The following is a 27,105-nucleotide window of genomic DNA, read 5'->3' on the forward strand; positions in this document are numbered from 1 at the left end:
TCAGAACAAGCTACTGCCAACCGCTGATGGAGTAGCTACCTGGAAGTTCTTTCTTAATATCATGTAATTAAGGAAATACTACACTGTGTGGGGATGGAAAAACCTAACACCCAGAGAACAAAAAGGGAGGTGGATGTGAGTGGGGTGAAGAGAGGAGTAAGATTCTCATAAGAATAATGATAAAAAAGGATAATAAGTTTTCATTTTAGATTCAAGGGGTTATTTTAGTGTTGTTAAATAACAATATCATTATTAGTATGCCTGAATTGTAAGTTTGTCAGCACTGATCTCATTTAGCCTAGAGTTGGAAAAATTCCAAGTTGACATAAGTGAAAAGGTGAGATAGTAAGAGAGCCAGGTTTCTGACTTAGTAAGTTAACCCAGGCTATATCTACAACACAGAAATTCTCCAGAGGATCAAGTAGTTCCCTTGAGAGTTAACTTTACACCTTTCTGAAGAATTCCCTTTCTCAAGAATCCAACATTCCAACAGAGATAAATGTGTCAAAAATGCATCAAAAGAATAACACTGTCTTCTGGAAACAAAAGTACATTGTGTAAAACTATGCCAAACCATGTATATAATTTTTAATAATAATATGTAATTAACACAATTTTTAGAAAATACACAGCTAATCAAAATACATATTTCTATACTACCAAGGAAAGACAATACTAAGTTGAAAAGAAAATCTACTAACCTCAGATGTTGCTATTTCAGTGAAGGTATTTAATGCTTGCTCAACATTAGACTTCTGTTTGGTAGCCACCAGGCAATAGTTCTCCAGTATGCGAAGTTGGACATGACCCTGAACGGTCTGAGGTTTTAGTTCTTTCAGGAGCTTTTCTGCTGTTCTCACTGCTAATTGCACAGACTCTTGCTTCTCAGTTGAGCTGCTGTAAACAATTAAAAATAAATCTCTTACGTCTATTACTCAGAAGTAAAATCCATTGATATTAGAATTAGAGCTTTAACAGACATGGCTTTCTCACTTCCATCGCTAACTTAAAAGTAATCCTTTTTGAAAAGTGTCATTTATTCTCTCCTAATTTTTTTTAATATAAAGTGAAGTGCCGTTACAATGCATTTTTCAAACAAAATGCAGTCTTGATAAAACACAATTCAGCATGAAGACAAAAATCAGACAAGATCTACATATGGTAATGTGTTAATTTCATTAATATAAAATTAGAATTCACTGTATGATTTGTTAAGTTAAATCACAGACATTATCAAACAATGTCAGAAGAGAAAGGACACTAACCCTGCTGTAGCACCTACTATGTGCCAAACACTCTATCATTTCATTTAATCCATGTCAAACCCATTCTACATGAGGAAACTGAGGCTTAAACAGGTTAAATAATTTGCCAAAGCTCACACAGCTCCTAAGTGAAAAACCTGGATTTTAAACCTAGGTTTGTCAGACATACAAAGTCTATTCCCATTATGCTGCCTCTCTGCAAAGAAACCACGTATCTGTCGAAAAGTTATAAATTTCAAATACAGTAACAATTTGAGTATTCAATATCAATTTTCTTATTTTTACAAATGGATGGGGATAATAGGAATGTTTATTTCACAATACTGTTGTAGGGAATAACTGAGATACTGCATACAATACATGCCACAGGCATTGGTATATAACTACCACTTGTTAAGCAGTTACTATTCTTGTGCGGACAATATTTGTCAAAGTAATCAAATTCTACGACTTATCCTATTTTTTATACAGTACTTAAGGGACTGTCTTTAAAAAATAAGAAAACCTAGTGGCAAGGTGGTTAAGTGCTCAGCTGCTCACCAAAAGTCTGGCTGTTTGAACCCACTAGCCACTCTGCAGGAAAAAGGAGTAGCAGTCTGCTTCCATAAAGATATACAGCCTTGGAAACCCTGTGGGGCAGTTCTACTCAATCCTGTACAGCAGCTTTGAGTTAGAACTGACTCGACTTCAGTGGGTTTTTGAGTCTTCATAAAATGTCTATTGTGATTTAGGAAATCTTCTAAAAGCATTTCGTATCAGTTTCAGAGAACTGTTATGCTGGCTATGATTAATTCATCTGACCTTCCATTAATGTTATCCTAGAATTCAGTTCTTTTGTAAAGTATTCCTGCTTATTATCCCAAACAAGTTTTTGAAACAAACACAGAAAACAAGGCTAATTGCATTTAGCACTACTCACCCCAGGTCTCCATCCAGATTTTCAAATACTTCACCTCCAACAGTTTCATTATCTGGATTCAAACAGATTTCTATCATGTTATAAAGGGCATTTTGGCCCCAGTCACTATCTTTCCGAGCTTTATTAAAATGCCGAAGGGCATCGTTTGGTTCTCCAGTATACCTAATTAGATGTCAAAAAATAAAAGTACAAAAATCACTTATTTCAATCACTGACTATAAACTTGGAGTAGTTCATAATCTATATGGTAACTAAAACTATTAACGTATTTAAAAGGTAGATTTTTTGAATACAAAAAATGTTTATTCTACTTTATTCATTATGCAGGATTTATTTGCCAATACATTTACCAGAGATACAGTCCTTTACAGTAGTGAAATCCTGGCTCAAATTTTGCTCTAGAGTTACGCTTCTCAGCCATTAAGAAAAATCTTGGAACATCTTCAAGTTTTCCACATCTTCTTAGGAGATCAATTAAACGAGATAATGTCATGTAATTATCTAGAAAAAGAATATGTCAGATACGGACATTTTATAACTTTTATTTTGATGGCCATCATCCTACTTCATTAAAGTATAATTTACTTCAAATGAAATTAAAATATAAGCAAAAGAATGACTCACGGGGCTATAAATCCCCAAGAGTCTGTATCCTAACTGGATGATCTGTCTAATGATATAGGTCGGGCTGGGCTGGTCACAGTGAAGAAGGTCTAAACGGACAAATCTATAAAAATATATCTTTGTTATGACTTATTTTTTCAACTATTCCTGGGATCAAAACCTAGAAACAGTCTCTGCTTAGGTAATCTAGGTTCTAACTGTAAAATCCAGGACTGGATTGCGTAAGGCAAGTCACTATCTACTTCTGGGACTCCCTTTTCCATTTACTGCAGCTAGGAAGAGGGTGGGAACAGAGCATTTCGACAATAATGTTTAGGGTAGGCAATCAGAAATTTTACTCCAGGCTTTCTTTAATATGCATATGTAGCTAACACAATGATACCAGCTTATCAAACTATATCCCTGATATATTAGTCCCAGTATTTCAAACCTATTTTACTTTCTTAAAAGGAGAAATAAGTTTTTTGGTCTCAGGTATAATTTCATGTCATGTTCCTAGAAAGTCTTTTCTCCCAACACTACTGAGTTTTCTCTTATCACTTATAACGGACCAAGTTTTTAGAATAATTCAGTACATCTTTTTTTAAGATTGTTAAAAATAATGCATGTACAATGTAGAAAATTTTGAAAAATATAGAAAAGTACATAGAAGATAACAAAAAGATCACTCATATTCCTATCAGCTAGGGATAACCATATTTTGGTGTACTTCCTTTTACACAATTAGAAATGAAAATCAATGTAGAAATATATAAATGTAAGCAAATGTATTTATATACAAAGTCAATGTCACACTGGGGCTGCTACCTTTGATCCAACATTACACAGTAAACATTTTCCAAAAGTCATAAAATGGTCTTCAAAAACATGATTTTAGTTGCTGCACAATGATCTATTACGTTGATGATTCACATTTTATTTCTCTATAATTGCACACTTCGGTTATTATTATTTATTCTTATAGTGTTGTTAGGCGTTTGAGCTCTCAACTTTCAGTTAGCACAGAACTAAGAAAGCTTATTAAAGATTCTTAAATCTTTAATAAGCTTTCTTAGGGTCAATTTTTATAAACAACATACACACACACACACACACTTTTTAAAGCTATTTATTCTCTATTCTATTTTCCAAGAGGAGATACATATTGAACGTAAAATATCTTGAAGTTAGGATGAAAAGTGACAGCAGTAACTTAGCAGCCTTCTCAACCATTTTTGTGTACTAGGACTTCTCTAGGAGTCTGGTGAAGCCCATGGATCTCTTCTCAGCAGAATGTTTTTAAATCCAGACAGTAACACACATAGCATTACCGAGGAAACAAAATATACTGAAGTAGATTTAAGAGTCGTTGGAGGCTTTGTGCTGACTCTATCACACGATGCCAAAATAATCCAGGCAGATAGTATCATTATTTGCTTTCCCTGCCAAACAATCTCGGGTCTCTACATCTTGTTCTATTTGCCTTTCGGCAACATTAAAAAAGCAGAGCATGATAAAAACACGGTTTCGGAAAAGAGGGCTCAATACTGGTCTCATCCTTTAGCTATGCGAATTCAAACAAACTATCCAAATTCTGAGTCTAGGATTACTTATTTTCTTAAATTAAGATTATAATACTGACCCGCAGAGTGCTATGGAAAATCGAATCACGGAAGAGCTTAAGAAACTATAAATGCCACTGGTAATACTTACAACTCCAAAACTTTCTATAAGAAACAGGACGACTACCCTCTAATAAAGTCGCAGAACCTGAAAGCTGTATTGATTAGGCACGAACTAAAGACTAAAATTTCCGACCCCAAATTTTCCCTATGATGTATAATATTGCTATTATCACCTACAACCAACTTTGGGAGGTCAACCTCTTAAATAATTATTATCTTACAAAAATACTAAAATGTATTCATTAGTCCAAGTTGTAATTACCACTGGTAGATTAAATTGTATTTCCTTTTTTTTAGGTTAACTATGAAATTTGACAGAATGAGAATTTCTACACTTAAGGAATCTGATTAAACCAAAATGTTTGATCCACATTTATTGATGGATAGTGAGAAGATAAACAAACACAATTATTGTGTGGTGTGACAGGACATGAATGAAGTGGTCCTAAGTTTGCCTGGTGAAGTCGGAGAGGTTTCACAGAGGAGCTGACCTCGTAGCAGTCTGAGGAGAGGAGGAAGACCTTACTAGACACACAAAGGTATTCCAAGTACCAGATGGCACATGGAAACACAGAGGTAGGGAAGAGCACCAGTGGGGTGTTGATGAGTTTGATATGACTGGAAATTACAGTGGGGAAAGAAGGATAAGAAACACTAATGAAAGGATAATTTGGGGACATATTATTATTAAAATAATGCTACGATTTTAGGCTTTATCTTAAGGAGCCATCCTAAATTTTTAAGCAAAGGAATACTTGTTGATTTTTAGAATCAATATGACAGTCTCATGATGGCCTGGAGCAGCAAGAGCCCAGAAGCCAGATGACTGGTCAGGAAACTAGAGGAGAGATGATAAGGGCCTAAATGAAAGCTGTGGGCTAAGGGAAGACGGAGTGAATGTGAGTCAGCTGTTCAGCAGACAGAGCTGATGGGATGTATTAACCAATTAGCATGGCAGAAGGGAAACACTGAAGATGATTTGTAAATTTTGAGGGTGAAGGGGCTTAATTTGTCAAGAGCAGTAATTAAATTTATAAGGAGGATCTTTCAACTAGCTAGGCTAAATTAAATTGGATAGCCCATCTTTGAAGTAAGCTAAAACAGAGGCTTAATCTGAAGTGTAAGATGTGCTACTGAGGACAACCGGTAACACACATAAAATAAGTGCAGAGGCATATGTTTTGGAATAACTCCAATAAAATAGATCTATGGATAAGTGTGAAAGTCCTACTAGGAATGAAGCATAAAGCAAGATTAAAGACATAAAATATCACATAGTATCATGGATTGAATTGTGTCCACCAAAAATACGTGTCAATTTGGTTAGGCCATGACTGCCAGTATTGTGTGGTCGTCCTCCACTTTGTGATTGTAATTTTTTGTTACAGAGGATTAGGGTGGGATTGTAACACCCTTACTAAGGTCACATCCCTGATCCATGTAAAAGAAGTTTCCCTGGGATGTGGCCTGCACCACCTTTTACCTCTCAAGAGATAAAAAGGAAAGGGAAAGGGGAGAAAGGGGGTACCTCATACCACCAAGAAAGCTGTGCCAGGAGCAAAGTGAGTCCCTTGGACCCAGGGTCCCTGCACAGAGAAGCTCTTAGTCCAGGGGAAGATTGATGAGAAGGCCAAAAGAAAGAAAAAGCCTTCCCCTGGAGCTGATACCCTGAATTTGGACTTTTAGCCTACTTTACTGTGAGGAAATAAGTTTCTGATTGTTAAAGCCATCCACTTGTGGTATGTCTGTTATAGCAGCACTAGGTAACTAAGACACATAGATAATAAAAATTTACTTGAAATCTTGTATTTTTTAAAGAATTTGGTATTTCACAATCATTCACTGATCCATCCAACCAAACATTTACTTTGTACCAGCTACATGCTGATGTCTGATGCTGAGGACATAAGATGAATATGATATGATCCTTGTGTCTGATGTTGAGGACATAAGATGAATACGATATGATCCTTGAATGTGAGAAGTCTGCAGTTTAATGGAGTGTTATGGATTAAATGGTGTCACCCAGAAACGCCTGTCAACTTGGGTAGGCCATGATTCCCAGTATTGTGTGACTGTCCACAATTTTGTCATCTGATGTGATTTTCCCATGTGTTGTAAGTGCTACCTCCATGATGTCAGTAAGGCAGGATTAGAGGCAGTTATGTAAATGATGCAGGACTCAATCTACAAGATCAGGTTCTATCTTAAAGTCAACCTTTTTTGAGATATAAAAAAGTGAAGCAAGCAGAAGAGACAGGGGGACCTCATACCGCCAAGAAAGTAGCACCGGGAAAGGAGCACGTCCTTTGGACCTGGGGTTCCTGACGAGAGAAGCTCCTAGAGCACGCGAAGACTGATGACAAGGACCTTCCCCAAGAACCAACAGAGAGAGAAAGCCTTCCTCTGGAACTGGTACCCTGAATATGGACTTCTAGCCTCCTAATCTGTGAGAAAATAAATTTCTCTTTGTTAAAGCCATCCACTTGTGATATTGCTGTTATGGCAGCAGTAGATAACTAAGACATGGAGAAGAAAAATACATACACAAGATATTATAAATGGTAAAGGGGTATCCATGAAATGACCCAGGATCAGTGTGACCAACTCATCCCAGTTTCCCTGAGACTTACTTTTAGTACTGAAGGTCCCACATCCTAGACAACCCTTTAGTTCCAGACAAACCAGAATGGTTAGTCACTGTACTGGAATCGCATTAAAAAAAAACCAAACCCACTGCTGCCCAGTCAATTCCAACTCATAGCAACCCTAAAGGACCGACCAGAACTGTCCTATAGGGTTCCTAAGGAGTGCCTGGTGAATTCAAACTGCCGACCTTTTGGTTAGCGGCCGTAGCTCTTAACCACTATACCATCAGGGCTTATACAGTAGGTGGCAGCAGTGGGGTTAAAGCTTTTTATTATTTTGTTCATTTTAAGGGGGTGGATATTTTGGACTTTGTGTTGGGAAAGGCATAGAGGAAGGATGAGGAAGGGAAAGTGTATTACAGGCCAAAAAGCACAAAGACTTGGAGGTGGTGTAGGTAATTTGGTTTTACTGGAGTAGAAGGTCATCATACTGAATTTACAAATAATTTATATTTTGTTGACAGGCAGTCCAAAGTAGCCAGTTTACTAAGAAAACTTTACTAATGCCTATTTGAAAAAAAATGTATATACCAAGTAACAGAAACATGGGAGAAACAAAATTCGCGTGAGATACCAGGGTTTCTTCAAATCTTATGAACTATAATGTGTGAGGGCAATATTGGCATCGGTTTAAAAATATATATAAGAAAAAATGTCTTTTTTAAGAAACCAGTCTCAATCGTTCACTCAGAGGGAAAAGCCATGAAACGAGAGCATGAGATAGAATGAAAATATTATATCACCTTTAAATGGCAGTTCAGAGAAGAAAAAGGATAGTCTGGAACTAAAGGTAGAAATGGCACAGAAAAATGACTTAGGCCTGAGCAAAGTTAAGAGCAGGTTTGGAGCTCACAGAAGAAACAAGTCTACACAAGCCACAACTTCATCTACCCTGAGACAAGAAGAATTAGATGGTACCCGGCTACCACCACTGGCTGTTTTGACTGGGGTCACAATAGATGGTCCCAGATAGAATGGGAGAAAAATGTGAAGCAGAATTTAAATTGTTATTTTAAAAAAAAAGGTCACACAAACTGGGAGAGAATAGAGGACTCCTTGAGACTAACACCCTGAGACACTCCATAAATCTAGAACCAAGCCTATCCCCTGAGATCACCTTTTGGTGAAATAGCAGAGTGGCAAACAAAATACAGTAACTGTAAGATTGCTGCCCAACTTAAAAGCCATCAGTATGAGACCAAAAAGTGAGCAATTATTCAAAAGGAAAGATGAGACGACAAGGGGGCAGGAAACCTAGAGTACTGCAAAGGAAACAAATAGAACACGATTAAAGAGAATGTTGACACACTGTGATAAATGTAACTAATGTCACTGAACAACCTGTGTGGAAATTGTCAAACGAGAATCTAAACTTACACGAAAAACTCAATATTATTTAAAAAAAGAAGAGTAAGTTTGGGCAAGGTGGGGTGGGGAAATAGGCCCTCATTTTGGACTCCGAGTAGAAGAAGTAAGATGGCAATTAATGGCACTCATTTAAATAACATCTTTGTATGTATAAGCTGGAACTGAATGGGCAGGCAACAATGAAATGGCCTCAGGCAATCTGAAGTTGGGAGAAAATTAAAAAATGTAATAAAAAAAATTTAAATGTTGATGTTACTATAAAAACAGGATTTTTTTCTTTTCATTGTCCTAACTAGGGGTATTTTATATCTGAGTAGAAAGTGCTAGTCTCTATATTCAAACGTATTTTTTATTAAAAACATCGGTAAATACAGTACACAGAGGACATCTGGTTCTCTGAGTTGTACTGCTTGAAGTAAAGCCACCTGTGTCCACAGTGCCCTAAAGCAGGCAGCTGTGATGCCTGTGGTATCATCCTGAGATGAAGGCATTAGGATTGAGAAGAATAGGAACATAGCTCTAGTACTTCCCCAGCAATTTCAAACCCTTTTTAGGGATACATATAAGTGACATATATTCATCAGTAATTTGAAAAGCTCCCTCCTTCCCTTCCCTTCTCCTCTTTTCTCCTTCCCTGTTCTCCCTCCCTCCTTCCTTTTCTCCTCCTACATTTCTTTCTATCCAACTTGATCAGAGAGTGTTCCAAGTCCAGGAAACAGCAGTGAAGATAAAGTTTCTGGTCACTTGATGCTTATGTTCTACTATTTACAGTCTTGGGTTTTTTTTCTACAAGGGTTTTATAAGTGTGTGTGTGTGTATGATACTGTTTTTATAGATATAAACAACAAATAACAGGGGGAGTACTATGAGGTGTTACTTTATATAGAAAGGTCAGGGACTAAGGAAGGGACAACGGAGCAGAGAACTAAATGAAATGAAGTAGCAACCATATGAATGTGGGAGGAACATATGCCAGGAAGAGAGAAGAGTAAATTAAAGTCTCATGGCAGTATAAGCTCCTTGGGCTGTTGCCTACTTAACGTGTGCTTTCCCTTTCTTCTTTATAATCAGAACTGTCTTTTTATTCTACACTTTCAACTAGAAAATGACATTTGCCACCCTCTTTTGCATGCACATAGGTGCTTCTAAAAATTTTCTTTTTTTTTTTTTTTTCTTTAAAGAAAAAGAGATGATTCACCTGGGAGGTATGCCCTTTTGCCCACCTCTACCCCATCTTCCCCACCTAGGCCCTGGCATATGGTCACAGGGGCTAAAGAAACAGCAGTCTTCTTCGACCGTGAGGTGGTATCCAGAATGCAAGTTAGGCTAATGATAGTAAAGCAGAAAGACAGAAGTGCTCAAGTTTTCTGATGGTACCGTGGAATCTCCACACCATCCCTGTGGTCTACGTTTAGATTTATTTTACATAAGACAAAATTAAAAGCCCTAACTTTTTAAGCCACTGGGACTTTGGGGGTCTCTGTTACTTTCAGGTGAAAGCATTTCCAAATGATCTACAGGCAAGGAATAGAAGCAGAGATGAATTATGGGAAATGTTACAATAATCTAGGAGAAAGATGACGATGGCTTAGACCAGGTGCTCACAGTGCAAGGGAAAAAAAGTGATGGGATTCTAGATAATATCTGTAGGCAGAGTGAACAAAGATTTGTCGACAGTAGGATGTGGTGTATGAGGGAAAGATGAAGCAAAGGTACACTAAGGTTTGGGGTTTGAGTAAACGAGTGAATGACGGTGCCGTTTACTGAGATGACACATAAAGGCAAGAGAGAATAAAAAGATCAAGCATTCTATTATGGATACGGTAAGTCTGAGATCCTGGACTTCTGAGTGGAAATGCAAGTAGGTAGTGTTGTGTATGAATCAGGACTGGAGGTCTAAGCTTCGCTGACAACAGCATATTCATGGGACACAAAGCCTGGATAAAGTCACTTAGGGGTGAATGTATAAAAAGAGGAGGAACTGAGGCCTACAGCATTCCAGTTTTTAGAGGTCATAAAAGATAAATCTAGCAAAGGAGTCTGAAACAAAGTGGGCAGCTGGGGAGAAGAAAAATCAGGTGAGTCTAGCATCCCAGAAGACAAGTGAAGAAAGTCTTCCGTGATGGAAGGGGAAAATAAACTGTGTCAAATAAAGTTGACAGGCCAAGTAAGCAGAGCTAGAAACCAAAAATCTGGCAACATGGAGGTCACTGGCCACACTGCAGAAGCAACTTCCCTGGAGCACAGGGTAGAGCCTGCCTGGAGTGGAAGAGGCAAAGTGAAGGCAGTACTCATTGGAATTCTACAGAGGACGTTTGCTGTAAGGAGAACAGAGGAACGGAACAGTAACTGGAAGGGGATGGAGAGTTAAGAGCCAGTTTTTAATGACTGATTTACTTAAAGTGAGGAGCTATCACAGCATCTGCATGATGATTAAGGAAAAAATGAAGCAGGAATGAGAGAATAACTGTAGTAGCAAAGCCCCTCACCAGGTAAGCGAGTCGTATACAGCGCGCACGGGGAGACGCTGGTTGCAAATGGGATTGCAGACTTTCAGGGTGCAAAGGCTGGGGACCAGGTAGATTTTGTGACAGGAGGATGGAGAAGTTCTCTTCCAGTTGCTCCTATTTTCTCAGTGAAGTAAATGGCCAGGTTTTTAGCTGAGAAGGAAAGGGTATTGGAAGTTGAGGAGAGAGGAGAAAGAAAGTGTGAAAAGCGGTTGGAGTGTGTGAATTCATTAGAGAAATCAGGATTGCCAGGCTACTCCTGAGGGCCCACTGGAGGTTTACGGTCATAATTTATAGTAAGATTGGTCAAGAGTGTCATTTTCCTTACAGCCATTTCAGCTGCTCAAGTGCAGGTGTCCAGTAAACGGACAGTTGGCCCCAACTAAGATTAGGTTTTTTCCAAGGAGTGTAACAGCCAAACAAAGAAGAAAGGGGGTTGAGTACATTAGAAAAATATAAACAGTGAATATTTACCTGGTTTGCGTTCTAAAAGCTGCTGTAAGTGAAACACTGCTTGTTCATAGTCCTGTTTTCTGAACATGAGATCAGCCATCATCTATAAAGGCAAAGTGGGTTTTAAAAATATCGCCATACATTTTTAAAGGCGTATCTTCCTATGAGGACTTAGCACTATGAAAATATATATGAAAAACATGAAGTGGGGCAAGGTTTTGTAAACGTTGAAGTTCACGCACACCGTGAGGTGATTCGATCTGAGATCGGTGTAACGAAGATAATCAAAGATGTGATACATATCACACTGCTTGCAAACTGTATTTTTAGCAAAACATATGACTGAAACGGTCGTTTTACAAAGAGGAATTTGAGTGAACTGCACACTCTTACATGGTATCATAAAAAACATGCCTTGCTGGACTTAGCTAAGACTGACACTGAGATTAAAAACACAAACTCTTGAATGCTAAACACTGCAAATGAATTTAAAATGAGCAAGATTTACTGAGATTTTCTTATTTTGTATTTTTAAAAAAAGACTTATTTCTCTTTTCAGTTGTAATACTAACTTCGAATGAACCTCACAAAATGTTATTCGTACCCATCTGAAAAGGTAACAAATGCCTCTCCACCTAAGTAAAAATAAGAAAGAAATGCTAGAACTCAATTTTATTTAAAACACACTTTCTAGAATGACAAGTGAAATTTTTTTTCTGTATCCAAAAGCCCCACTGAAACTCTTAAATAGGTCTAACATGTCTGAGTAAGTACTTAAAAGCTGATCTTTAGAAAATTATAGCTCTACCACATGAACTCGACCTGACCAGCTATCCCGTCAGGCATAAAGAAAATTTAACGAGGCCCCAAAAGGCAAACAAAGGCCTGTGCTGAGTTTGTTTCATCCTTATAATGCTAATAATTCCTGGTTCTTATTGGTAAAATATACGAATGTTAAAAATGTGATAATATTCTAAAAGCCAACCATTAGCCATGCCTCTCCATCACGTAAAGTTTTAAACTTCTATATGGAACAGAGAGCACAACTGCCTTTATAGCACTGACATCTCTTGGACTAACCATGGTAGCAGCTTCATTGTCCTGGTCACTCTGGATAAGCAGTGCACAGTGTCGCAGGCAGGCATCAGGGTCATCTTGTGCCAGGTATAATCGGGCCAATTCCAACATTATCTAGAGAGAAAAAGGCAAGGTTAATGCAGAAACCATTTGGAATAACAAGTGAACAGGGAAAATGTCTGGACACAGACGAAACATTAGTTAACTAAAGGTTATTAAGCTAAAATTATCAAGTATTATAGGTGGGAAAAGTAAAAAGGCATGCCCATCTCTATTTTCTCTCATACTGTGAAAAAATAACAACAACAAAAATAGTAAGTAAAAGGAAAACCAGGTGGTTAACTAGCTTGAAATGCAGACATGAGACATTGTTAAAAGAATACTGGTTGTAAAATCAGAAGATTGGATTCTAGTCCCAGCTTCTTCTTGATGAGGCTGGGTCATTTTTATCTTTCTGAACCTGTTTTCTCATTTCTAAAATAAAAAGCATGAAGCAGGTAATATCTAAGGTATGCTTCAGATTTAAAACTGGGATTCTAACTCTTTTTGTCATCATTGAAAAAGGTACCTGCTTGGTTATGTTCTACCAAAGATTATTTATATCTTATATCTGAAAGAGATGTATTGACTAAAAACTGGTCAATCTTAAGCTTTAAATTCTAGACTATGGTCATCTTTAGTTCTTCTCCTTCTGTATCACTTATCTAAGTATTTATCCATTTATTAGAATACTTTACAAACATAACCATCTATCAAGATATACGAAAGAATAATATTTTAGTGTATATAATCAGCCAATATATAAATAACTTTTTTACATCAATATGGTCTGTAATCTATTCCCATACTGTGCCACCTGGGATCAGAGATTCCAGCTAGTCACTTTTGAATCCTCAGCACCTAACAGTAATTGAAATACAGAGGTGTACAATAGTTGTTTAATAAACTAATTTGAATCATCTAGATCCATATATTTATGTGGGATTAATAAAAATTGTTTAAAAATGACTATTAAAACACAAGATAAATATTAAAAAACAAAGAGATTGCAGATTTAATTTAAAATTTTCACACCCTAGCATTTTCAATTCAGGCCATAAAGTATTTTAAAGGTTTTCTGAAAACAATATTAATTTTTTAAACTGCATTTCTGTTACATTTCTTTTCAAATATTCCTTAAAAATAAACTGGTGAGAATCTTACATTCGGGGAATTGAGCTGACATCTGGAATAAAAGGTATTTAAAATTTTATAAAGGTACTGACCTTATTATCTGTTTCACAATGAACAAGAGCCTCTTTATAAAACTTAATTGCTTTTTCATAGTCTCTCTGAGCAACAGAATGTTTTGCAATCTCTGCACAAATTTCAGCTGCTAAATGTTTTTGTGCAGGGACTGCATCTGGCTGCTCCATCTGAACACGTTTCAGTACTCGAGCCTGTAATTCTCGAGCCTAGGAAAAAAATAAAGATCAAAAAGGAAGAGAAAGGAAAAAAAGAAAAATTAAACAAGTCTCAATAGCTCACACATGGCATGATTTTACTTAAGATTTATTTAAGTATTATTGAACCTGTATCTAACAAAGCCTAATCGAAAGAAAGTGGCTTTTTGAGCTCTCAAACATGCACTTGTTTCCATCAAGCCAGCACGCACACATCTTTCCAACTGGAAAAAAAAAAAAAAAACACTGCCATCGAGTCAATTCTGATTCATAGCGAACCTATAGGACAGAGTACAACTGGTAGAGCTGCCCCACAGGGTTTTCAAGGCTATAATCTTTAGGGAAGCAGCCTGCTACATCTTTCTCCCACAGAGGAGCTGGTGGATTTGAACTGCCAACCTTTCAGTTAGAAGCTAAGCACTTAACCACTGCACCATCAGGACTGAGGTGCTGTAAAATTAGACTTTTTCCACTGTTACAAGAAAATACAGAGGAAGTTCACTAAAAGGGAACTGCAACCATGAAAAAAAAATTTGGAAAAGATATTCAGATGTTGTAATTAAATAAATAAAAAATTTAATATTTATCACACTAATTAAGAAATACCATGTATTTAACAATTATTAAATCTAATACTGGCAAGTTTCAGGTAATACGTCCATGCATGTATTGTTGATGGCATACGAATTAGCCCACTCTTTCTGGGAGAAGCCCTGGTGGCACAAAAGTTAAGCACTCTATTGCTAACTGAAAGGCTGGCAGTTTTAACCTACCCAGTGGTTCCACGGGAAAAAGACCTGGTGATCTGCTCTCGTAAAGATTACAGGCTAGGAAACCCTATGAGGCAGTTTTTTTCTATCACGTGTGGTCACCGTGAGTCGGAATTGACTCAACAGCACCTAACAGCAACAACAACAATCTTTCTGGGGAGCACCCTAAGAAAACATACCAACTCAATAAAACTAACCAGGCTGTTTAACTTAGTTGTTACACTCTTGGGAAGATACTAATAAAATAACTTAGAAGAATAGGAAATTTGAATACAAATTGTAAAATGGCAGATAAAAACCCAAATATAATCTATAATTATATTAAATATAAACATATTATAATAAAAAGATTAAAATTGTTAGAACAGATAAATTTTTAAAAAATTATGTAGTGCTTACATAAGAAAGATCTTCAATGAAAGGACACAGAAAGGTTGAAAGTAAAAGGATAAAAATACATATATCATGAAAACACTAACCAAAAGAAGGCAGGAGTAGCTATATTAATATCAGACAAAGAAAAATTTAAAGCAAGAAGTATTACTAGAAATAAAGACCATTTTATAATTATAAAGATTTTAATTAATCAGTAAGATATCAAAATTCTAAATGTGAATGCAGCTCATAATACAGCTTCTAAATAAATGAAGCAAAAATTATATAAGACTAAAAGGAGAAAGAAATCTACAATCACATCAAAACACTTTACCAGGCCTCTCAGAATGGCATATTATCTCAGTAAGACAGTAACAAGGAGACCTTTCACGTGGCACAGTCCCCCGCCACGTCTCCCGCCTCACAGCCACGCTCACACACAGAAGCGTCTACCTGCTGTAGGGAAGCGACTGCATCGCCAGGTCTTTCCATTTTACTGTACACTTTTGCTAAAAGAACCTGAGAACGTCCATCCTCCATGAGAGCTGACAGTTCACTTACTGTGAAAGAATGGGATACATTTTAAAGAAATGTTTACATTTTTTCTATAATTTTGAAAACCGTTCTTTCGAGAAAACAATGTTGAAAAATAGTAAATAAAATTTAAAATTTTAAGTTAAATGAAGACTGGCCAAATTAAAAATAAGATTTAGAATAAAAATTGGCTGGGAGAAAATTTAAAGGGTAGAATAACAACGGGCAGTTGTTGCTAGATGCAATCAAAAAGACACTGCTTTTTTAAAAAAATAGACGCTGATAAGCGGTATAGCATAGTGGGAAAGAACACTGATGTGGATGCCACTCAGGCTGGTTTCAAACCTAGGTTTCACCACACACGAGCCATTTAACTTTAAGGAAGGTACTTAAGCTTTCTGTGTCTGCCTTTCGCCTTTAAAATAGGGAAAACGATAATACCTACCTCAAAGAGTTGTGTAGGTTATTAAAAAAGTTAACATATGTAAACCATTTAAAATAAAGTCTGATAGACAGGGCTATTTAAATATCTGATATTATTATTTTGTGATCTAAGAGCAGTAAAAGAACCCTAAATAATTAACAAAAATAAATTTCTTCTATTTATTGAGTGCCAAGTCCATGCCAAATTATGTTAAAAGTGGTTTATATACATTATTCCTTTAAAATCTCAACCTGAGAATTTGTTATACTTATTTTAACAACAGAGAGGCCATAACAGAGTGGGTGAGCTGGTAGCGGAAGAAGTGGTCAGAGAAGCAACAGAACACAGATGTGAAGGGCCACCTAAGCCACTGCAAAGACTCTGGCTTAACTGAGGGAAACGGGAGACAAGGAAGAGCTTCAGCAGAGTAGTGACAGGATATCACTCACATTGTTTAAAAGGCTCAACACTCAACACTGCTGCTGTATTGAGAAAGGTTATGGCAGGGACATGGGAGCGGAAGATGAAAGCAGGGAGACCAATGAGGAGACTACTACAGCAATTCAGCTGAGACGATGGCAGCTTGGACAAAGGCAACAGTAGTGGAAATAGTGAACCCTAGTAGGATTCTGAATATGTAACTTCTCAATTCTGGCGATGAACAAGTACTAAGTTTATTTTAAAATAAAGATCTTAAAATACATAAATGTGTACAAACTTGTAAGAAGGCAACGTGATAGTATCCAATTAAATTTTAAACACGCATACCCTTGGATTCAAGACCTTGCTTTCAAAAAATACCAAGTTTATATCAAGCACTGAGTTACAAGGATATTCACTTAAGCATGGTTTATAATACCAAAGCAATGGAAAACAAACTAAATGTCCAATAATGGGAGAAGAGTTAAACAACTTATAGAATATTAGCATGACATTATATCGAATGATAATGAAGATAATGATATCAAACTCTATCTGGGACATGGTATATGTAGAAAAAATTTCAGAAGAGGAAGAACGATTAAATTTTGAAAAGGAAAATCATGCATATTGGCAACACTGGTGGTGTAGTGGTTAAGTGCTACAGCTGCTAACCAAAGGGTCAGCAGTTCAAATCCGCCAGGTGCTCCTTGGAAACTCTATGGGGCAGTTCTACTCTGTCGTATAGGGTCGCTATGAGTTGGAATCGTCTCAACAGCACTTGTTTTTTTTTTTTAATGTTTACACACAGACACACACCAGATACACCAAAACACAAAAAGAGTTACCTCTGCGGAACCAGCTTGAGAACAGGGCAAGTGGAATTCATGGCAGGAACAACAGACATACATTTATTCTTTTATAGTGTTTTATTTTATTTTTTTTAAATAATCATGTCTTTAAAAAAAAAAAGGAAAGACTAAAAATGTTTATTTGTGTAAATACCAGAGGTAGTAGTAATTTAAAGGAAGTTTGTTCTACATCATTTTGCAAAGTATCTTTCTGTAACAGATTTTCAAATATATATTTTACATTCTGATAAATGAAATATATGTATTATATAAAACTAACCACACATCCATGCATATAAAATACTGAGAATACAAATACATACACCTAATTCCTCACTTACTGACATGAGTAGGTTCCAAAGAACCAGGTCACTATTAGAAAATCTACTTTTTGTGAATGGAAGACCTTTTTTGCTTGTTTTCAGACTATTCATTTAACTGATTTTATTTGAAAATATGATCATAGAAACAGTAACAGCCAAGATTTACTGATGCGTTCATTATTGTGATAAGTCCAGTTACGGATTATTCGTCTTTGGAGAAGGAAGCTTGGAGGAGACAAAGCTGGATAAAGCCAGACTGTGTGACTAGAGAGCTCGCGGCTTAACAACTTCACCCCCCTTTGCTGGGTCAGAGCTTCCCTCCCTCGCGGAGCCGCCTCTGGGACTCCACTCCCACCCTGGTGAGCCCTGCATTGACAATTCTAGAACCTGCTCTGCCCTCCAGGCCTGGTGATTCACCAACTTTCAGGGCTTCCTACGAGGGTGCTAAGAGTCTGGCTGTGCACCAAGGCAGAGGCTTCAGGTCCAGTTCAGCTCGTTTTAGGATGTCATTAAACTCACACTCATTTCTTCCAAACATCCTCTCCGATGCCTTTCTTTCCTCTCTTCCCACCCCACAGAAATTTTAACCAGCAGAGTCTCAGGCTGCATAGGACCTGGGAACCCAGAACAGGTACCGGCTGGCTAGGTGCTGCCTGCGTGTCTGCCCAGGGGCTGTGGCCACGGAAGCTGCAGCTGGTCGTGGTACCCACCCCCGCCAGGAGGAGGAAGCAGACGGTGTCGGGCATCACAGCCCAGCTTCCCAGATGCCACCTGGAGACCCTCCATGAGGAACGGGACATTCCACGGCTATTGCCACTGTGTCCGCTGTCTCGCTAATGTGCAAAATAGATTACGAGAGTTGACTGAGGAGGAGTAGTTGTTACGCATCATCGAGTGGGCTTAGACTCATAGCGACCCTACAGGACAGGGTAGAGCTGTCCCATAGGGTTTCCAAGGAGTGGCTGGTGGATCTGAACTGCCAACCTTTCGCTTAGCAGCTGAGCTCTCAACCACTATGCCACCAGGGCTTCTCAGTGAGGAGTAGGTATATTTATATACTATAAAAAAGAAGTAAGTCACTTTTATCAGGTATGCTTTTTTGCAAATCAGAAAGACTTTCATACCCGGTTCATGAGCCAAAGCGTGTTGAAGAACTTTTTCTGCTTTGTCATACCATTTCAATTTTAATAAAAGTTCAGCCAGGTCATAGCAAAGATAATTCTGTTGTCCACTCTTCAGGGCAGCTTCATAGTAAGTGATGGCCTAAACAAAACCCATTTCAATTAGGAAAAAAAGGCAATGATAATGGCATTCAGGAATAGATATTTTATACATTAGACTTAAAGCATATACACAGTTAGAAATAAACTAAGAAAATTTTAGGTATGTACCTGCACTATCAGTGAAGTATCTCATTTTTCTTAGAGAATCAGTTATCATACAAGGTAACTAACATTTCTTACAATAACTGGCTGAAGAACAATGCTTGGAAAGTCAAGTTTACAGGTTTTGTTACAGAGGTCAGTGAGCCTCACTGAATGTAAAAGTCACCAGAAACAGGGCAAAAACATAACGCTAAAGGAAAATCCACTATTCCTACTAGGAAAAATTACTTCCAAAGCACATGGCTTACTAAAATTGTTTCATCAGAAAGGACATCTATTAAGCTTCCTCATATAATGAAACAAATGTAAGAAAAGCAACATTATTGTAACTGGTTTGGTGCCAAGAATTTAGGTGCAATATAAAGCCTAAAGTAAACTGCAGGGTCCAAACGGTCTTCACAAAAAGCAGCAATGAAGAATTAGACACTGAGAAAGACTTTAACACAAACTCAAGTCTGTGTGTACAAATTTGGAGTTTACAAAGATCAAGGATGCAAACTCTTGCTGAAGACTTCTCACAGAGAAAAGTCTGACAAATTTGATCCAGTACATACACTTCAAACTATAAATTTCTTACCTTTGAATAGTTGTGAGTTTTGACTAGGGCTTTCCCAATTTTGCTTGCCAAAGTTCCATCTTTTGGGTTCTGATTTAGTGCTTGCTCATACGCTACTATGGCTTCTTCAGGCTAATATTGGCAGGCACATGAATAAGCAATAATTAAACAGCTTAACTGGATCTCATTAAGTGGCAACATTTCCACAATTAAGCTCTACATTTGGCATACCTAATAAGACTAATTAGGTACATATTTAAGTCCAGGAACCTCAACAATTTCAGAGAGGTCACAGTGACTAAGGTGGGTGGTGTAACTCAACAGCATAATCCCCAACCATGTTAACCATGCCCTAGTCTTCACAGACAACTTGATTCTAAATTTCTAGCAGCTATTATAAAAGCCAGATATAGTCAGAGGACTGCTTCCAGTAAAAAAAAAAATCTTAGCCAGTAGCTCTAACGTCTGTTTAAAAGAGACTCCCAGTATGCTTTTGGTATCATCTCTATCTCATATAATCATATGGCTGAATTACTGGATCTCAACTTGAGAAAAAAAATGAAATTTTTTTATTGAAAGCTGCCTCTCTTTTACTGTGATGACTGAATCTTCAAATACTAAATAAACATAAAAAAATAAACTCCTTTTAACAGAATGTTATACGAATCACACTAATCATGGAGTTTTCAAAAATATTCTAAGTTCAGTAGCATCAGAAACTTTACCTCCTGGATATTCATGTACGCATCACCAAGGAGAAGAAAGGAACGAGGGCAGGGCATTCTCTCAGCAACCTCTCTGGAAATCAGATCGACTCTACTTAGTACATTAAATACAAGTATTTTCTTCTAAACCAATAAAGGTAAACTCACTTATTTCAATCAACCAATAGCCTTTTCAGAGCATCTTCTGCATATCTAACAGTATAACATTATAAAAAAAATCTCACTCATACCCATACCCACAGGTTGTTTATGCAAGATTAATATTTTTTTCATGCTATAGTTCCATTTTCTGAAATGAAGGTAACAGAGTACAGGTTGTAAAAATACAAATTCTGATTATCCAGAAATATGTTTCGCTAGTTTTGACACTGAAATGAAACGGTAGTGAAGGTTCTAAAAAATAGGGGAAATAAAAATGTATTGTCCCTCCATTTTGAGCTTCATTATTCATGTAATAGATCATATTCCAAAATGAGTTACCATAAAAAACAGAAAGCCTTTTACTTAGTATTTGCTGTTTGTTTTTTACCTGCAAATTTTAGACTTCTAAAGCTCTTCCTCAGGTCAAGATACTAAAGCTACTCAAATAATAATGTAGTACTAAGTCTTTCACATGCAGTATCTCATTTAATTGGTCCAAAAACTCTTACGACAATCATATTCCAATTTTAAAGATGAGGCTGAGTTTAAGTCTCAGCTCTAAGTTTTCAGACCTGCCTGAAACAAAAACATATGTTTTTAACGATTACATGGTAGTGTGTCAAAAACCAACCAACCCTGTCTTAAAATAGTTTCATATCATTAGAGAGATGTCAGTTAGTGTTGATCTTGTGGAAACATCACAGAAAATGTCATCCGGGAACTCCAGTCATTCATCTACACGTGGGCTGGGGTGCTGCTCAGCTGCGCTGAATCACTCAGCATCTACAAAGAACCTGAGCAGCCTTCTGAACCTTGGTATTCACATAATATAGTCGAGCCCAAGAAGGAAGATGAAGCAAAGATACTTGGGGTTTAGAAATAACATTTGATGAGGAGAACTAAGAATAAACCACAGGTTGAAATAATTATAATTATGTTTTACAAAGAGTGAATAACTTGGCTGGAGTGATTTGGTTGGTGGTAGGAGAAAGAAGCAAGAACACAGAAGCCGAAGACTTGTAAAGTATCTGTAAAGCAGTTAACAGAAAGACAAAAAATAAATTCAGGAATTAACGTAAGGAGGTAAAATATGTCAGAATATAACGAGCTAAAATAACCATTTACCTATAACAAGTGATATATAACATTTTCTCTTTTCTGTACTTGAGATAAATATCTGCCATTTTTTCTTTGGCTTCTATAAAATAAGGCTGTTCAGATGTCACATTTCGAAGCATGCTTAAGGCCCTCTCAACATCTCCTTGGGCCAGAGCTAGGTCTGCGTTAGCAATAGTAACACGCAATTCTTCCGAGGTTCCAGAAAATTCATGGATGGCATCTTGTAAAACTTTTGCTGCTTCATGCTGTAAAGATGAAATTAAAATATCGTTTTTTCAAAACATTCAATAAATTACCCTAGGAAGTGGGATTTTCTAGTAACACAGAATTAACAATAAAAACTAGAATAGTTATAAATAAAACAAATGGACAGAATTTTGAAAAGTACAAATATTAAAAATCAAAACCAGAGGCTGACTTCAGGTGAGGCTATAAATATTTGTTAGCCAAAAAACAGTTGTTACATAGGAGTCATTGCTACTATAATTTGCAAAGTATTTCCTTTATACCTGGAATTGTACTAGCCCACTTAATTCTCACAACCCTAATGTAGTTAACATTACCCCCATCTTGTGGTAAAGAAATTGAGATTTTGAGAGTTAAAAAGTTAACAAATGACAGAACTAGTGGTCTAACTCAGGCAGCCGGACTCCAAAGCCCACATTCTTAGGCATGTTCATCACTGCTCCCCTTGATGGGATCTAGTACTTTTAGTACATATTAGCTCGCTAGACCCACTGGTTCTTCATCAAATAAATTATTCCTGCCACCAGAAAATCGTTTGGTTATTATTGTTAGATGCAATCAAGTCTGTTCTGACTCAGAGCAACAGAATGAAACACTGCCCGGACCTGTGCCATCTTCACAATCGCTGCTATGTTTGAGCCCATTGTTGCAGGCACTGATTCATTCCATCCAGTTGAAGGTCTTCCTCTTTCTCCCCGACCATCTACTTTACTAAGCATGATGTCCTTCTCCAAGGACAGGTCCCTCTTGATAACATGTCCCTCTTGATAACATGTCCAAATTACACGAGATGAAGTCTCGCCACCTTCACTTCAAAGGAGCATTCTGTCCATACTTCTTCTAAGACAGATTTGTTCGTTCTTCTGGCAGTCCATGGTATATTAAACATTTGCAAATACCATTATTCAAAGACATGGATTCTTCTTCAGTCTTTCTTATAGTCCAGCTTTCACATGCATATGAAAAATGAGGCAACTAAAAATACCATGGCTTGGCTCAGGTACACTTTAGTCCTCAAAGTGACATCTTGGCTTTTAAACACTTAGGTCTTTTGCAGCAAATTTGCCCAATGTAGTATGTTGTTTGATTTCTTGACTGTTGCTTCCATGGGCATTGATTGTGGATCCAAGTAAAATGAAACCCTTGACAACTTTAATATTTTCTCCATTTACCATGATGTTGCTTATTGGTCCAGCTGAGGATTTTTGTTTCATGTTGAGGGGTAATCCCACATTGAAGGCTGTAGTCTTGGATCATCAGTAAGTGCTTCACGTCCGTCTTTGCTTTCAGCAAGCAAGGCTGTGTCATCTGCATATGGCAGGTTGTTAATGACTCTTCCTCCCATCCTGATGCTGTGTTCTTCATATAGTCCATCTTCTCGGATTACTTGCTCAGCATACAGATAGAATAAGTACAGTGAAGGATAAGACCCTGACACACACCTTTCCTCATTTTAAACCACACAGTATCCCGTTTTTCTGTTCAAATAACTGCCTCTTGGTCTATGTACAGCTTTCGCATGAGCACAATTAAGTGCTCTGGAATTCCCACACTTTGCAATGTTATCCATAATTTGTTATGACCCACACAGTTGAATGCCTTGGCATGGCATACTCAACAAAACACAGGTAAATGTCTTTCTGGTATTCTCTGCTTTCAGACAAGATTCCTCTGACATCAGCAATGACATCCCTTGTTCCATGTCCTCTTCTGAATCCATCTTGAATTTCTGGCAGTTCTCTGTCAAGGTATTGCTGCAAATGTTTTTGAATGATCTTCTGCAAAATTTTACTTGCATGAGATATTAATGGTATGCTTGATAATTTCCACATTCTGTTGTATCATTTTTCTTTGGAATGGGCACAAATATGGATCTCTTCCAGTTGGTTGGCCAGGTAGCTGTCTTCCAAATTTGTTGACACAGACGAGTGAACACTTCCAGCATTGCAACCCTAGGGTGAAACATCTAAACTGGTATTCCATCAATTCCTGGAGCCTTGTTTTTTGCCAACGTCCTCAGTGCAGCTTGGACTTCTTTCTTCATTAGCATTGGTTCTATGCTGCCTCTTGAAATGGCTGAACACTGACCAATTCTTTTTGGTACAATGACTCTGTGTACTCCTTCCATCTTTTAATACCTCCTGCATCGTTCAACATTTTGTTTATAGAACCCTTCAATATTAAACTTGAGGCTTATATTTTTTCTTTAGTACTCACAGCTTGAGGAACCCAAAGTGTGTTCTTCCCTTTTGGTTTTCTAACTCCAGGCCTTTACACATTTCAGCATAATACTTTGTCTTTTCAAGTCACCCTTTGAAGTGTTCTGTTCAGCTTTGTACTTCATCATCTCTTCCGTTCGCTTTAGCTACTCTACGGTCAAGAGCAAGTTTCAGAGTCAATTCTGCCATCCATTTTGGTCTATTGTCTCTTTCCTGTCTTTTTAATGACCTTTTCCTTTCTTCAGGTATGATATCCTTGATATCATCCCACAAGTCATTTGGTCTTTGGTCATTGGAGTTCAATGCATCAATTCTAGTCTTAAGATGGTCCCTGAATTCAGGCAGGATACACTCACAGTCATGCTTTAGCTCTCACGGACTTGTTTTTTCTTCAGCTTCAACTTGAACTTGCATATGAACTGATGATCTGTTCCAAAGTCAGCCCCTGGCCCTGTTCTGGCTGATGATACTGAGCTTCTCCAACATCTTTTTCCACAGATGTAGTTGATTTGATTCCTATATATTCTGGTGAGGTCCACATGTACAGCTGCCATTTATGTTGCTGGAAAAAGGTATCTGCAATGACTAAGTCATCGGTCTTGCAAAATTCTATCATGCTACCTCCAGCACCATTTCTATCATCAAGGCCATATTTTTCAACTACCAATCCTTGTTTCCAACTTGCACATTCCAATCACCAGTAATTATCAATGCATCTTGATTGCATCTTTGATCAATTTCAGACTGCAGAAGTTGGTAAAAATCTTCAATTTCTTCATCTTTGGCCTCAGTGGTTGTTTCGTAAATTTGAATAATAGATTAACTGGTCTTCCTTATAGCCACAGGGATATATCCTATCAGTGGCAGTGCCGCACTTCAGAACAGACCCTGAAATGTTCTTTTTGACAGTGAATGCGATGTCATTCTTCAATCTGTCATTCCCGGTATAGCAGACCATAGGATTGTCCAATTCAAAATGGCCAATACCAGTTCATTTCAGCTCATTAATGCCTAAGATATTGATCTTTATTGCCATCCATTTCATTTTTGATGACTTCCAATTTTCCTAGATTCATACTTCGTACATTCCATGTTCTGATTATTAATGAATGTATGCAGTTGTTTCTTCTCATTTTGAGTCATGCCACATCAGAAAATGAAGGTCCCAAAAGTTTTACTCCATCCATACCATTAAGGTCGACTCTATTTTGAGAAGGTAACTCTTCCCCAGTCATATTTTGAGTGCCTTACAACCTGAGGGGCTCATCTTCTGGTACTATATTAGACGATATTACACTGCTATTTGTAAGGTTTTCATTGGCCAATTTTTTTAGAAGTAGATCGCCAGGACCTTCTTCCTAGTCTGCCTTAGTCTGGAGGCTCCACTGAAACGTGTCCACCACGAGCGATCCTGCTGGTATTTGAAATATAGGTGACATAGCTTCCAGCATCAGCAACATACAAGCCACTACAGTATGACAAACAGAGAGACAAGTGATGGCATTTTTGTTATACATCATTTCCAAATCTAAAATGCCATTTATCTTAAGATTTATTTCAACTTTAGATATTATTAAGACATTCTGACTCCAGATATGTTAAAATGTGGGGGAAAAAAGTGCACCTTGGAATCAATTATATATGGTACTCTGAGCCTACTTATTAAATGTATTTTGTATTAATTTATTAATGAAATTGAAATTCTGCTGGATTTGACAACTATACAGAAAGATGGCCTTCTCAATTTCCGTTAAAATATGAAAATAACTGATTAACAAATGCTATAAACTAAAAATCTGACATAAATGTGTTTAGGTTCCTTGTTTTCCACAAGGTTTTAACTCTTCTCTCACAATCACATTCTCTATCTGTATATACACATGTATACACAACTTAATCTGGGTTTGTTATGTTCCTATGAATTTACCATAGCTGTATTCATCAAGTATTTCTTTTGTTTTCCTAACTCTTAAGAGTTTCAGGTTAGAGCTTTCATTTTATTCCAATAATACATGTGTGTGCTTAAGTGTGTGTCTGTGCGTATGTGTGGTATTCCTTTTAAGAATTCACAGAATTATACAATATTGTATTGTTCATAGTAGCCAAGGTAGTCACACTGATATTTAAAGTCATCCAGGGCACAATTTAACTTTCAGAAGTTTGCAGAAAGCACATGTTTTAGCTTAAAGTAATGAGAAATAAATTTTCTAAACTTTATCACTTAGTCAAGGGAATAATTTTAGCTTTTTCATCTTCTACTACTATATATACTTTAGCAAAGTTCAAATATAAGCCATTGAATTAAAATTTGACCTACCTGTTCTCCATTTAAGCGGTGAACCTCTACCAACTCAAGGAAGATTGATAAACGATGGCTTGCATCAATTTCAGTTTTTCGGGATTTAGATTTTGAGGAAGCTCCAATTCTCCTCATTCCTGGTAAACTCATTGCCATATGGAGAGTTTTAACTGCTTCTGCTATTTCTCCCATTTTCTTTTGTGACTGAGCTTTTACCAAATGATATAAAGGATATTCTCTCACCTGAAAAAAGAGTATTTAGTATTTAGAACATCAACATATACTGTACAATCCAAGCAAACATTAAGATGAATAGGATCTTTGGGGACAGTCTATGATTTTACACATTGGTTTATCTGTCTTCTTATTAAATTTGGAATCATCTGTCATATTAAGTAAGATTCAGGGCAACTGCCACTAACTAGGATATTCCTAGATGACAGAAGAGGTTGATTAGCTAGGGTCACTATGAGTCAGAATCAACTTGATGGGTTTGCTTTGTCTGGTTTACAATGACGTATGAGAAAATGAAAACAAAATTTTGAAGATTACCAAATACATTCACAAGAGTTATTTGAATTTTCAGGAAAGGAATTTCTTGAACTTCTAATACCGATATAAAGTTATTAGATTTCTAAAAACAATTTTGTTTTTTCGCTTTCCTTTATTTTTTTCACTTTTAGGTTTAAAAATTTCAGGACACTTTAATCAAACACTGGCTTTACCTTTTTATACTATTCCTAAACATGTA

The 27,105-nt window shown here is 37.0% G+C and overlaps 1 protein-coding gene across 1 annotated transcript in view; it reads right to left on the minus strand.

Annotated features, from left to right (window-relative positions):
- TTC21B (tetratricopeptide repeat domain 21B) overlaps positions 1–27,105 on the minus strand; it is a 77,207-nt gene that overhangs the window by 20,361 nt on the left and 29,741 nt on the right. Inside the window, exons 14-25 of the mRNA XM_049887349.1 lie at positions 26,373–26,597; positions 21,597–21,835; positions 20,331–20,403; positions 19,627–19,737; positions 18,789–18,927; positions 15,566–15,672; positions 13,791–13,979; positions 12,529–12,639; positions 11,470–11,551; positions 2,535–2,685; positions 2,185–2,346; positions 702–897 (exon numbers count right to left, since the gene is read on the minus strand). Of these exons, the coding sequence (XP_049743306.1) occupies positions 702–897; positions 2,185–2,346; positions 2,535–2,685; positions 11,470–11,551; positions 12,529–12,639; positions 13,791–13,979; positions 15,566–15,672; positions 18,789–18,927; positions 19,627–19,737; positions 20,331–20,403; positions 21,597–21,835; positions 26,373–26,597 (1,785 nt within the window). The remainder of the gene's footprint in view (positions 1–701; positions 898–2,184; positions 2,347–2,534; positions 2,686–11,469; positions 11,552–12,528; positions 12,640–13,790; positions 13,980–15,565; positions 15,673–18,788; positions 18,928–19,626; positions 19,738–20,330; positions 20,404–21,596; positions 21,836–26,372; positions 26,598–27,105) is intronic.

Source organism: Elephas maximus, chromosome 6, assembly GCF_024166365.1.
Source record: "Elephas maximus indicus isolate mEleMax1 chromosome 6, mEleMax1 primary haplotype, whole genome shotgun sequence".
Lineage (NCBI taxonomy): Eukaryota > Metazoa > Chordata > Mammalia > Proboscidea > Elephantidae > Elephas > Elephas maximus.